The sequence below is a fragment of the Nyctibius grandis genome, chromosome 4 (assembly GCF_013368605.1).
Source record: "Nyctibius grandis isolate bNycGra1 chromosome 4, bNycGra1.pri, whole genome shotgun sequence".
In the NCBI taxonomy this organism is placed as follows: domain Eukaryota; kingdom Metazoa; phylum Chordata; class Aves; order Nyctibiiformes; family Nyctibiidae; genus Nyctibius; species Nyctibius grandis.
Window position 1 is genome coordinate 41,938,351 of NC_090661.1, and position 14,989 is coordinate 41,953,339.

The 14,989-nt window shown below is 37.4% G+C and overlaps 1 protein-coding gene across 1 annotated transcript in view; it reads left to right on the plus strand.

Moving 5' to 3' along the window:
* Positions 1-7,420, plus strand: part of SCFD1 (sec1 family domain containing 1) — a 55,961-nt gene extending 48,541 nt beyond the window's left edge. The window contains exons 22-25 of the mRNA XM_068397890.1: positions 745-778; positions 2,048-2,113; positions 6,181-6,249; positions 7,200-7,420. Coding sequence (XP_068253991.1) covers positions 745-778; positions 2,048-2,113; positions 6,181-6,249; positions 7,200-7,223 — 193 coding nt within the window. The 3' untranslated portion in view covers positions 7,224-7,420. The remainder of the gene's footprint in view (positions 1-744; positions 779-2,047; positions 2,114-6,180; positions 6,250-7,199) is intronic.
* The last annotated feature ends 7,569 nt before the right edge of the window (positions 7,421-14,989 follow it).

Here is a 14,989-nt window from a genome sequence, read left to right on the forward strand (position 1 = left end):
CTACAGGGCAGGAAGCTAGTGGCAGTGTGTGAGCAAAGGGCAGGAGAGCAGACTGACCCTGCAGAGCTTTCTCTTTGCTTTTCCCCTTCCTCCTGAAGGTGCCAGGTGATGCAGGAAAAGAGGTTTCTCCCCCTCTCCCTGCCACCTCCCTGTGGCTAGGACTCTATTCAAAAGGAGAGGAAGAGTCTGTACCACCCAAACTGTAACTTACCTCTTCTTCCTTAAATCATTTTAAACCTAATGTTGCTGTGACACCTGACAGCAGAACACATCCCTGCTGCCTATAGTAGGTTTTGAAGCATCAATAAGTATATATATGCAGGCACTGCAAACTGGCTGGCTTAGTTAAGCTTCCAGCAGTCAGGATTTGTAAGTAACATGAGCTGTGCTGACCGGATTAAATTTTTTTACTCGTCATATTTGCTGCTAGCTAGCAGCACTACAGTTAGAGGTTTTAAGCTCTGAAAGAAGTGTTGTCAGAAAGCTTATGATTCAAATAGCAGCCTTAAAACTGATGAAGTAAAACTCCTATTTATTTGTGTATTCATTCCTGTAGAATGAATGATTTTCCATAACAAATCATTTAAACAAAATACTTGCAGAATGAATGCAGAAGGGTAATTATTGTTCTATTTTATATCTTTGTCTTCCATAAACATGATGTGTACAAGATGTTTATTTTGCATATTTATCTTCATGTCTAATAAAATTTAAGTTGTAGTTTGTTTGTTTTTCTTTTTATAGCTCAGTTCCAAGAAACAAAAATCCATTCCAGGAGGTAAGTCATGTAGAAATTATTTTTCAGTGTTCATGTATTGAAAAAAAATAAATCCTGAAGTACCAGTCATTTTTGATGATTGTGATTAAGAACACAAGAGGTCTTGTTTGCAGAAACCACTTAGACTAATTACATCTAGTATTAATTGTAATTAGCTGTTATTCTGAAGAAGTCTTTTCATCTTCAAAGGACTACATAAGCATTAACTAATACTGGTGAAAAAAAAATCTAGAAAATTCTTCTGGAGGTAATTACAGGGATTTTTTAGTATCGTAATTGGATACTCAGCAATTTAAAATCCCCAGTTTTATACCAGATCTTTAGAATGGTCTCTAGATTTAGTCCTTTGTCCGGCCTTAAAGAGCAGTGTTGGCCACTGATTTAAGTGACAGTATTTTAAAGAGTATCTGCAAAACAAAAAAAGCAAAACAACAAATGTTGTCATTTTATACAAATGCCAGTAACTGTCAGTATTTTTCAACGTAAATATTTGCAAATAATAAAAGTCTTACTTAATCTGATCTTTCTACCAGGTTTCATAGGCAAAATCTTTGCCTTGGCAATATACCAATGTCTCAGAGTTCCCTTGAAACGTCCTAATTGTGCTCGTGAACAAAAGAAATACCATGTGGTACCATATATGTGGCTAGCAGGTGGACATAGCAAAAATGTCAGTAGTAACATAGGGCTATATAAAACTTGTATAGTGTAGTCAAACAATTTTGGATAGTGAATGTTAACAAAAATGATGCAACTATTAAGTCTCCTTTTTCTGTTTATTAATTGTTCTCTTTTAAACATAGCCCAGAAAATACTGATGGCCTTTACCTGTGATATTATAGAGTATTACCAGTAGTAAGTGGGAGGGAGAAAAATAATGAAAGAGTGTATTCCTTTATAACAGAAGTATTTTACTTGTGTCCCAAATTAATTCTTAAGCATCCATGGAAATATTTTAACTGTTCCTGTGCACACTGGAGACATCTCCACACAAAAAAGTAACATGTTGAAACTGCCTATGTTTCAAATATTTCTTAGTAGAAGATAGTGACATGATAAAAGCTCTCAGCTTGCTATTCTGCATCCTACTAAAACTCTTCTATTATCTTCTTTCAGATAGGAAGCTAGTGGTTCTGTATCCAGTTCTTATTAGACTGCAGTGTGGTTAGGATGATTTTTGCTGTAGGTTTAATGATTTGGTATATATTTTACTAATGAAATTTTAAGAATTTGAATGCATACTCTGATTATGTGTGTGTTGCCTTTTAGGCAATAGTGTTTGTAGTTGGAGGAGGCAACTACATTGAATATCAAAATCTTGTTGACTACATAAAGGTATGTGCACTTCTGTCGGTTGTAGTCTATAACTGACTGATAGAAACCAGTTTTAGCAGGTTTTCTGTAACATTTAGTATTTAGAAGATTAAGTCTATGAAATTAGCCTTAACATCCTTATTTTATAGAGTCTGGGAAAAAAGTGTTTAAGAAATCAGTAGAAAAATGTGGATTATTAATTCAGACCAACAAAGAGTTACTGTTTCTGGTATTTTTGCTTGTGTTGCACTTTTGAATTGGGTAAATAAACTGCATTCTGTTTTATTTTGTCTTCATATACACTAAAGTGGTAGAAAACTCTTAGCAGATGTAGCTAACTGAATTAACCTGTCTTGTGTAGCGATACATAATGCTGTCAGTTTGGTTGTTCATATTGTTTGAGAGTCCTGTTACTAGTTTTCATTTGCTGTTGTTAAATAAAGCAGCTGTAGCTTATCATAGCCTTGAAAGTAAGGAACTGCTCAGAATTCTTATTTTTCATAAATCTCGCAAACGAAATACTACAGTACTTTTTCGTACGTGACTTAGCAATATGAAGTCGGTTCAAAAGAAGGCCCACAGATAACAATATCTTATTTTACAACAGTCTTACCTGAGCGTAATGTCTGTTGTTTCAGAAGCCAACATAATGCAAATGCTACTCTGTCTGTCAAAGCAAAGATCAGGTTGGCATCAATATCTGCGCATTTATTATTTACCCGCACTTACAACTTTTCGCTAATGAGTTAATGATAGCTCATTCGCTGTATGCTGCATCATTTCATTCTGTGTAGAAATTGTAAGAGGCGTCACATGCACAAAGGAAAAAATACGTAACCAACCGTGTAATGCTGGTGTAACAGATCTAATTTCTGTGGTTCCAGCTGGCCAGCCTAGCAGAACACATGTATACCAAAAATCAGTGGATGGAGAATAGTAACTACATGATTACAGTTCTTGGGGGCCAAGGGTGGCATTCAAGCACTTTGCAGGAATAAAAAAAATACAAAAGCAACCTTGATAAAATTTTGAAGTAGGTAATAAATTATTCAAGAGCAGCAGCATACCATTCTTCTTTCCTGATCTTAACCTTGTTCATGGTACGATTGTCCTGTCCCATGGTGGACTGGTTTGAGGCTTTTCACACAGAAGAATAAATGTGGAGCATTAGTCACTGGAAAAACACTTCTTCCACAAAACAAGCACATGAGAGTTTTATGTCCAGGTAAATCTTGAAGAACGTGAAGTCAGCATGTATGTGCTGGGTTATTTTCTCCCTCTGACAGGCAGCTGTTTTGGAACAGAGCTGGTCTGGATAGGGGAAAGGAGAGGAAGAGGAGTGTAAGTTAAAGAAATTATTTAGGCTCAGGTTAGCACTTACCACTATTCTTGGTAACTAATTATAAGTGAGGCATCTGCCTGTAGCAGAGTGCATTGTCAAACTTCTGGCTTGCTCCTTGGTTTAGCCAAAGCCACTTCACGTGCCATATCAATTAAAAAGATGCCCAGCAAGAGGTCTATTTGTGATGTATATTTTGTTACTTCCTACTAAAATAAAACTCTGAATCCCCTAGAGGCTAATGCACTTCTCTGATATGTAGCTGCCTACTGACAGAGCTGAGGTTTGCTGTGTGTGCATGTATGTATGTATGTGTATATACAGAGCATTTGTATGATGACAAGTTAAACATTCGGCACTTCATACAAAGTGGCAGGAAGCTGAAGTTCCCGAGGAGTAAGAGAGCCAACAGGAGGTAATTTGGTAAACAGATGGTGGAGAGGACGGAAGGAACTGAAAACTACAGGAATGGTAATGTGTCTTAAGGAGAGTCAGAAGTTGGACGTAGTTTTTCTTCTTCTGGAACCTGTGGACAGAGGTTTCTTCATCATCCGTTGTCACAGCTGAAGGGTGCTGTGTGTGTCGCCAATCAGACTGCGTACTTGGTCAGTGGGAGATGACCTCCCAAGGGGGGAAGACTCCCTCATCTTTATTCCGCTTAGTCATTTGCTCTTGAAAAAACAAGAAAGGTTAATGAAAGCCTTAATTCCTTAATTCTGCCTCTCCCAGGTGACTCTTACAGGCTTATCCAATAAAATTTGCTTTTCCATGTGGTACGCTTCCAGCATCTGTTGTTTCAACAGATGTAGCTTATTAATTATTCTAATAGTCAATCAGTCTTCCTCTAGAATAAAAAAAGAGAAAAATCAACAGCTCTGTTCTTGCAAGCAGATACCACAAAGATTTTATTCACTGCTTTATTTTTCTAAGCACTATCTGTTTTGCCAGTTTGCCTCTGAAAGCACAGAGAAAGTATTTGAAAACTTTCTGAAACAGGAAGCAATGTTCATTCAGATTTGACGTTCTGGGGTTTTTTGTAGGAGAACTAAGAGGAACCCTCAAATCCAATTATTTGTGGTTCTGTGCTAGAATGGACTGTCTCACATCATCAAAAAGCAAATATTTATAATGTCAGAAAGGCAAATTGTGCCTTAAAATAGATGTATTGGTCAAGTTCAGTTCAACATGCTGAAAATGGGTCATCAAAATTGCAATCCATAGGGAGCCTCTAAGAGGAGGCTAGCATACTGTTTTGTACAAAAGAATTTAGCATGTTAATTTTTAACATGCTTTAATTTCCTTTTTTAGATTATTAGAAAGGTACTGCTTGATAATCTGTTCCAATCTACCTGTGCTAGACATTGTCATTTATCACAAAAAAATTAAATCCAGCATAGTTTTTCAGTCATTAAATAATACTGGACTTTGAAGAGTACTGAGTTTAATTTGGTTTTTTAATGTTAAACAGTTTGTACTTGGCTCCAATAATTATTTGGAGATATATCTCTTTGTTTGAATGAACTAAGTAATTAACTTGTAAAACATGTCGCTTTTATTTAAAATTATACTTTCAGAAGAATATATATGACAGACTGGAAGTGTACATGAATGTGTATTTTAGAGCTGCCTGAAAGACAGCAGTCCCATTTCACAATTATTTGTATCATTTAAGACTTTTTGTTGGTACTAGACAGAAACAAATGTTATTCAGTCATACTACTGAAAGCAGAATCTGCCAAAATATCAGTTGAGATCAAAACCAGACCTGTTCGGGCATCAAGATTTTAAAAACTGGCCTGAAACGCAGGAAAATGCAAACTCAAGATCTTGCTCAGTGACAAGAACAGTTTATTACCATAAACCATTCAAAATTAATAAAGATGAGGACTTGAACCAGGATTGCCATCTCCCCAATTAGCGTATGACCACCAGCTAAGGACTGGTAGAATCTGCTTCTGTTACTTTATGCTGAAATGGCACAAATGGTAATATATGTGAAATAAAATCATTTTGTCAAGGTTTATGTTCCTATTATAAGTCTTACCTAACTAATATGGGAAAAATGCAAAATAATTTAGCAATGAAACAGCTTTCTCAAGCCTATGCTTGAACTCTGAGGAACTGTGGGATTATTAGCCCAACATTGGAAATAAACTAATTTTCACTTCCAAAATGCTAACATAGCACTTTGGCAGCCTTTTTACTATCAAGCAAATACTATCAAACCATTCACTGCAAACTAGGTTTATTATACATCCGATTGAAATAGACATAACATTTTGTTTCAGAATCCCTTTACAAAAAAAATGCTGCTTTTAACGTCATCATCATTGTATAGAAATGGAGCACAGACAGAAGTTTTCAGGTTCTAACATGACAGAAACAGTAAATACGTTGTTACTATTCTTAGAGCAGTGCCCAATTATTTTAGGGGGTAGGGTTTGCTCCAGTAAGGTTGTTCCCTTCCCCACGCCAGTCATGGATACACCAAAGAACTTAGCTTTCTAGTGAGTTTAAATGTGTAAAATGCCCCATTTTTTCTGCTTGCTTTCTGCCTTTGGTCTCTCATTTTCCACCTCAATTTAATTACAGGTTTTTTTCTCTGACAGAACAACTGTTCTTTTTCCAGCCAAAAGTGTAGAACTTAAACATCATCAAGATTTTTTTTTTTTATATACAGTTATTTTAAGCCACTTCTGCTACTCTGTTAAACACACCCTTGATTTCTTCCTGTCTTGTCTTTTTTTAGGGTAAACAAGGCAAACATGTCCTGTATGGCTGCAGTGAACTTTTTAATGCTACACAGTTTATAAAACAGGTAGGTACCTTTGATAACCTCTGTAATATTTATCACTTCTATAATTGTGTTTTTACTTATTTACCTTTACATCTCTCCATGGATTTAAAAAAAAAATTGAAAGATGAATACAAGTTCTTGTTATCTGTTTTCCCTTGATTGAAATGGGGGTTTGGCATCATTATTTTTAATTAACTTTTCAAGGCCTGTATAGTCAATGTGAGTTCACAGGTAGTGCAGGTGAACAAGTTCATAATAATTGCCTTAACATAAATCCTAATTAAAAAAAAATACTCAGTTCTTGGAACTTTCTACAAATAGAATGTCTTTCTAGGCTGTTCTAGTGACTTTTACAAGTTAAAAACTGCTCTTCAGCTATGATCTTGAAACTTTTGTCCTAAATTTTGCTCTTTATAAACACTGGCCTAGTGGGAGCTTGAGGTTGTCCATACCTATACTAAAGTCAGTCTTTTTATGGTGTTAAAAACATTATCATTGCCATTACTTCTCCATGCCTCATTCCAATACAAATGCAAAATAAAAATTACTCACAGCGGTCAGCAAATAATAGCCCTTCAGGAGCTGTCACCACCTGTGGTTTTACTTCCTACTAAGATGAGAATAAATTGTTATTCAACACTACATTTTAAAGAACTAAATTTATTCTTGTTGCACTTGAAGGAGATAAATCATACTTACCAGCTTATAACTCGTCAGTGAGCTTAATTAACTTGTTGACATGCCTGTGTGTGCTGCATCTTTACCTCTGAAATTTATTCAGATCTTAAGATGTGAAGCTCAGATCCTCTCCTGTGAGAGTATGCATTAAATATTCTATTACCAGCATACTTTTGCTTGTCAGAAACAACAAAAGCTTATAGGACAGAAATGTTTGCTGTACAAACTGAACAGTAGTTTGACTGAAAGAATAAGATTAGCAACCTAATGGTTTTCTGTCTCTTCATGTTCAGCTGTCCCAACTCGGCCAGAAATAAGACTGAAACACCGTTACCTGGACAGCAATGTGACAACAAAGAATTGTTACAGCATTCAGATATCTTCATATCTATAATTTTGTCATTATATTAAAACTTAAACCCGTTTCATTAATATGATAACTTTAAAAAAAAAATCTGTAATTAATACAGTGTATATCAACATTTCAGAAATAAACCTTAAAACCTGCAATATTTTTGGTGGGAGTCAGTTTCACATTATTACATTTTAAATGCAGTATTACCTATGGTATATGACAGAGCTGTCTGAAAAGCATGGCATTTGGAAGTTCTTATACACAGTTTTTGTTACAGTAAACAAAGTACTAGCTTGAAGAAAAGGTCAAGCCTGTCTTTAGGAGATGTATTCTTGAAAGCCAGACTGTCTTTATTTAACAAAATTGAAAAGGACAAAACTGCCTATTAGGACCACAGACAAACAGCCTTAGTGCAAGAGAATACTACTTCTAGTTCTTACCCTTTTATTTTACCAAAGTCATTATACTTGTACTTATATTTGCTCGGTCTTTGCTTCATGGTCCAAAGATGTAGTTGAAGTTACCTCCAGTATAAGTTTCTGATACAGTAACTTTTCTCTTAAGAGGAAACTGCTTGCCTACGCAGTCACAGTTTCAAACTGTAAAACAGTGAAAATCTTTAATAATTTTATTCTGCACTTTTTATTGTAACTGTTTTGGACTGTTACGTTTGGGAAGAAACCAAGTCATACAGAACAGCTCGTAACTGTTTTACAAGCACATATTTAAAATACACTTTTTTAACAATTGCACTAGGTAGGGGTGTTTTAGTAGTTCAAAGAATCTCATGATATAATTAAGTTTAGCCAGTAACAATAACTGGAGAGTGCGTACGGGAATTGAGAGAAGGTAACACTATTTACGGATTTAGGGCTCTGCATCTAGGAATGTCCCCTCTGGAAACAGCACTGCTGCTGGTGAGGCAATAATGTGTCTTCAAAATGAGGCCTGGCATACTCAAAAAGTGAAAAGAAGACACTTCTTATTGTGGGTTTATTAACAAACTGTGAGATCGTAAGAATTGCTGGCTCACTGTAAATTTTTCAGCAGTGTTTTTTGCACTTTTCTTCAATGTTGAATGTTAGTTTGGCTCTAAAGGCAATATTTTTTCCCCAGCTAGGTTTCTTTTCAGAACATCTATACAAGAAATGCAGTTGATCTATTCCTTAAAAGTATCACAATAAAAATATGCATAATCTAGACCATGTTATCAAAAAGGCATAACATTATTTAATTATCTCAGCTGAGTGTTGTAAACTACTCCACAATACTACTATAAACTTCTAACTTTGCCAAGTCAATAAATATATTTATTATGGTGATAATTATAGTTGTTGTATGTGAGCACTCTCCCATAGTTCAATCAGCAAGGACTCGCTGTGTCAAACGCAGTTTGTTATTCTAATTCCCTATATATATTGTATTTGTCAGTAAAAACAAGGTCAAAATGCATTTGGAAAAGAAAATTACATTTAAGGTGTTTATTGCTTCCTCTGGGAGTTCATCCCAGGAGCTTGAAATAATCCAGCCCCAAGAAAGCTGTCCTTCCTATGCAAAGAGTTTTAACCTTGCAGCTGACAACCAGCTTCTGAAAAAAACCTGCTGACAGCTTTTTGTCCGTGTGGCAGCCTGTGATACGATGGACCCTGCTCATTTAAACCAGGAGCACTCTTAAATCACAGCTTACAGAATTTGCTGTTTCAGTAAGCTCTGTAAAGATATCAGAAGTTACTTTGATGGCTCTGTTCAAAAACTTAATTGGCAGTCTTCACCCTGCCTCTGGAGACAGGTTTCATTTGTGCCCAGCTTTATAACTGGATCTTCAGGTCTGTTGTGTGAGCATGCACTGGTCAATTTAGGCTTTGGTTTTTTTAAAAAATGAATAAATACTATTTTAGTAATTCAAACATTCTTCTCTTTCCTCTCCAAACTGGTTTTGTTGTACTAGTAGTCCTAAAGCTCTCTGTCACCATTAAAATCTCAGATTTACCACTCTCTAACAGCATACTCATCTTGTTTCTTCCTTTCTGACACAACCTGAGTTATGACATGCTGGTTTTTGTTATGTGGCCCTTTTTCCTAAACACTTCTTGTGGAATTAGGAACGTAGAAGGTTGTACAAGAAGTCTGCATAGTTCATCTAGAAGCAAACGACGTTAGAAGTAAGCCTGTTTGGCAAGCTTACTCAATGTATAGCCAGTCACTGTGCCCTTCACACAGCCTCAAAGGTCCCTTCAAAGGCCTGTGCTTAAAGAAGAGGTTATGCCTGGCTCAGCGAGTCTCTTAAATAAAATAGTACCAGCAGCACTCATGGTGCTAGTAAATATTTTAAGTGGCTGCATGAAGGACCAGGGAGTTTTGGAACTTTTCTAGCCTCTTCTGTGTTAATAAACCTCAGGCAGAGCTGACTGGCGGGGGGGCAGCGCCGACAGCAGTGCCGGCCTCCGGCACAGCAGCTCCAGCATCCGTCTCAGGACTCGCGATTCTTCACTGGGCTCAACCTTCCCGCTTAGGTAAGTAAGAGCAGAGGAAGGCTGAGTTTCTGGTGCTGTATTTGCTCTCAGGAAGAAAATAAGCAGGCTGGTCTTCAGCTGTGGAAAATGGGCACATCTGTCTTTCAGGAAGTACAGATGAGTCTTACAGATGGTTGCATACACTTGTCACTTAATAATTAATTCACAGTTTGAAACAATGACCTTTCACTTGCTTGTTTTAATTTGAAGGGGTTTAGAATATTTAGGTGAATATTTTGTGAATTTATGATGAATTTAGTGCCTTTGTTTTTCAGAATTAGACACTTTTAAAAAGAAAAAGTAACAATAAAAGGGAAACAAGCAGAATGAGCAAAAGAAACCTGTGGCAACCACTACTTGATTGAAATGCCCTTACTAGTGTAACACTGTCTGATACAAATCAGTATTTCCCATGTTAGAAGAAAATTTTGCTAAGATTGATGGTGTTTACATCAATCTGAATGGAATGTAAAATAGCAGCTTTTTCCAAAGCACATCAGTGCTTCAGCTAATAAATAGGAACGCTGCTATCATTCACAGTTACAGAGCCAACACTGCTATGCGTACAAAGCTCCATGACTAGAGTTAAAAAAGTGTAGCATTTATCTTTTCACTTAAAGGATACAGTCCAAAATCGAATTGCTTAATGGTTAGTCAAGTGTGTTGACTGAAGCAATCCTAAAAGTAAAAGGTTTAGAGGTAGCTACACAGGAGCTAACTTCAAAATTATCACAACTAAGTAAGTTCTTCAGATCTGAAATAAAAGGTATTGGGCCAAAACAACCTCCTATCCCTTGTTTACTGACAGTCACTGGAGAGACTGACTCGCTCTCTTCGGTTGGATGACTCCTCAGTTGTTACTCATTGCTGACAGATGGCTCTGGCTCATAGAAAGCCAGGCTTGGTCAGTGTTCCAGTGTTATGGAAAAGTTAGCCACAGTGGCAATGATTTCTCTATAACTTCAGAGATCAGAGAATGTTAATAATTTTCTTGCAGTGAAGCAGTAGATGATTTGACCCACTTCTGTTTTGTTTGGAAATGGTTTAGTGACCCTGCTCCCTGTAGAAATCTCAGTCATTTTCAGCAACATTCAGACATATTCTGCTATTCTGCTCCTTAATGTGGTCACATGTCACTGAGACATGCATGCCCTCCTTCAAAGGCATCCAAAAATCTCCATATTTAATCTACCAATGCATCATAATTTTTCATCTAAAATTATAAACGCTTAGGTAGTTCAATTCCCACAAGACTTTGAAATTCTAATTATAAACTTTGCAATGCTTTCCCTTTAACTTCCGGTTTCTTTCTCCTTCTGAAAACCAAGCAGGACCAAATTTTTACGTTTTTTAAAATGTTATATTGAACTTATCCCAGCTCCTTCTCATAATTGCATAGGTTGGCTTTCTTGGTTTGGCAGTGGAGGAGTGATCTTTATCCTGCGAAACCAGACACGTCCCCAAAAGCCTCAGGACTATCAGTCCAGAGCCCTACTTCAGTCTTCCCATCTCATACGTGTGCATTCCTATTTTTGGCAATTCAAGGGGTATATAATACACATAATTCTTCTGAAGAAAATTGCTTTTTAGCACCTCAGCATGGACATGCAATGTAACTATTATTTACTGCTCCAAATTCTTACTTGTGTAAATAAATGGATGAAAATTAACCTGAATGAAAATGAAGTGCCGGAGAGGTGTGTAGCTTTCCTTAACGAGAATTGGTATGCATTCTGTCCATATTTGCTGGGAGGTTTTGGTTTGGATTTAGTAGTAATGACCTGATATGAATACTATTCTCCACAGTGTTTCCTATAGCTAAAACCATCCCCCTACTTTTCTCCCTCCCTCAGATAAAGTTACAATGTCTTCCTTCTATATATAGACCTTTAAACCTTTTGAAATTACATTGAAGATTTAGTTTTAACAAATAATGGGATTACTCCTACTTCATTTGGGGAAGTAAAATTACACAGGTCAACTCAAATAATTTTTTTGTGATGGACTTGACTTAACTGAGATGTTTAATTTACTCCCTGAAATGAACTAGGACTAGTTGTACAGTCAGCTACAATAGCAAAGTTTTATCGGTTCTTACTGCATCTCTAACATGGAGAGTAACTGCAACACCTTGTATAAGGTGCCAAATTTGGCACCTTATACATGAATGACCTCAGTAGCTCTGCTCTGAAATGTTTACTATAATGTAAACATAGCATTAAATTGATTTAAAAATAGAATCCAAGCTTTCAATCTGATATATGCCTCTCAAAAGACTTTTTAAACCATAAATCAACACATACGGTTTTTATCTGTTTCGAATGCAAATAATTGTATTTATACACTTTTTCTAGACCACAAATATACACCATATGAAATAGATTGAATAAGGGCAACATTTTCTATCTGTAAATTCCATATCATTGGGATCTTCCTACTTGGTTTGTTCATTCTTTTATGCATCGGCATTTTCTGGTGTCTATAACAAAGACTATCAGATCAGGTCACAAAACCGTACAAGATAGAGATATCAGCCAAAGATGATGGATTATGACACAAAACATTTCACCAGCAAGCATACTTCTTTTTTTTGTGTAGAGCTTGTATATTAGCAAAGCTAATTGTATTGCCAAGTTTTGCTAGTGCTGAAATAAACCCTCTCTTTTTATATGTGAATGAAATGAAACACTGCTGCTGCAATATTTTCTTCAGATACCTTTACCAGTACCTTCCAGTCCTCTACGAGGATCTCTTCTGCTTCATTTTCCTGGGATTGTTGACAGCTAAACTACTGAGCTGCAGCTGGGATGTGAATTCACCCTTGAACTTGAACATCAATCCATTCCCCATAGATGGTTAATCAGCCATGGGCCCTGTTCTTTCAGATATGTTTTGAATCGGTAACTTACAGGGAAAGATACCTACTCCTACATGTCATAGTCTGTCCAGCTGCAGTACTGAGGATATTTTTTTTCTTCCTAGTGAAAAAAGCTTTGACTAGCCAGCCTTCCCTCACTGCAGCCATGCTCCAATGAGTTCTTCAAAAGCAAACAACATGAAGAGAAGCACTACTATACAGGTGAGGTAACTACATAAATCTGCCTTCTGTGGTTTTTATATCTCCATCAGCCTGGAAGTCACCTTTATCATAGGAAGGTTATCTGGTAGTTTGAAGGAGAAGAGAGGGAAAAAACAAGTAAACGAACAACTGGAAACCCTCTAGGAGTAAGTGTCAAAGGAGACAAACACACTTGCTTTGTAGACCCTCACTGTGGGGGTTCTGCAGCTTTTACTGGGAAATCATACGAGTCTGCTAGCCACGCCACCAGCTTTCTGATGGTTCTGCAGACCATGTTCCTCCCCACAGGACGAATCTGGTCTGTTAACCTTGCCTTGCACAGGGCAAGAAAAAGCAGCATTATTATCAGCTCAGGGCTTTTGTGGAGAAGAGTGAGTGCTCACATCTTTAGCCACACTCACTCCTCTGGGGAAAAGTTGAATTTCTGCAGGCTCAGGGCCCACCATGAAAACAAGTGAACCAAAAAGTGGTCACCCTTGTGCAGAGCAAGTTCATTATTTTTTTAAATGATAAAATCTCTCTCTTATTAGTAGAATTAAGTTTCTGTCTTCTTTTCCTTACCTCTCCCCCCTCAATTCACTGGAATACAGTGATGAAAACCACAGTCCCTATACGTCAGGATAGGATCCAGCTTAGTCAAACAGTCAGTGAAAGCCTGGTGAAAACTGATGTAGGTTTATAATTGCGGCAGTCAAACCACAAACACAAAATTCGTGATGTTTTCCAAATTCTTTTTCCTCCTTTAGGTGTCATTAGTAATTTCTTCTGCTATTCTCCTGGCCTGGCCTCCCAGTCTCTCTATCTGGTCAGGATCTGGGCTTCAAGTGCCAACCTTACCAGTATCCTAGCTAGGCTTTCGACAAAGCTTGACAGTTTTTAAAGTCTATTCATCAACGCTGGCATGAGCCCTAAATTACATAAGGGCCTTAGAAACCTGTTCCAGTGTCCCAGCAGAGGCAAGGATTTAGCCCCAAAATGCTTGTATTGATACCTCAAAGGAAACAGCTAGTTCCCTTCCCAAACCCACAGAAATATTTGTACATCTAAAGTTCCTGAAGCAAAAACACATCAGATTTAGAGGAATCTTTTGGCACAGGATGACTTTGCTTTCTGTTACCTATTTCTAATAAACACTCATTTTGGGAAGGAAAACACTGCTAAGGAAATAAATGCAACTCTGGCTGACTTAGATCCAGAAAGAATGAAGTTCAGACTGGATTCTTTGGAAAGTTTCATACTAAGAAATCAAGGACAAGTGTCTCTATCATTTAGTTAATATTTCACATTTTTATGGTCTTCAGATGTAATATATTTTTTTACAATGACAATAGAAAAGCTAAATGACCTCAAAGGGTATTCACTGAAAGACAATCTTACTCTAGTCTCCTCCTTCCTTGTACTTAAAGTTATTACATTAAAAGGATTCCCTTTTGTTCAAGTGTTTTTACTCATTCCTCAAAATTTACCCTTTCTATACACAGTATTCCAATTTTTCTGGTCATGCCTAGTGTTCCTAAATGTAAGAAGACTTCCACTTCTGCAGCTGCATCCTAAAGAAGTCTGTAAGTGAGCAGCCACTGTCTGCAAGCCCAGCTTCTCAAACAAATCTGTTGGTTTTGGGTTTTTTCCCTCCTCACAACAGAGGTAAAACTGGAGTGGAGAGGCAAGACTGATTGCAATGTGAAGGTGCATCTTGATTACCATCTTAGTTTCCCTTGCTCATTGGAGGACAACTTCAGCTGTGTCTGCGACCTAGTGACTGATGAAGCTGCAAGCCTCAGCACAGCCTGGATCTCAGCTCTGCAGCACATACATTGTCTACGATGAGGTCTCCACAGCTGCTCAAACTCCAGCAGATCTGAAGCTTGAGGAGCAGTATTCAGCGAGGCCCAGTGCTGTGGCATGAGCCAGACAGCAGAGAAAGTGTTTCTGCCTGGGAGGGAAACTTGGCTGGCATCAGTTAGGGCCAGGAGGGACTGGGAAAGAGGCAGGTCCAGACAAGCCACCCTCCTTCTCCCAACTGAAGGCCCAGATCAGAAGGTGCCGGGATGACACAAACAGGAGGAAGAGTTCATGGGGCTGGCAGGGCTTGGGGCTAACTTATTTGGTTTATGGAAAGCTCTGGAACAGTCAAAT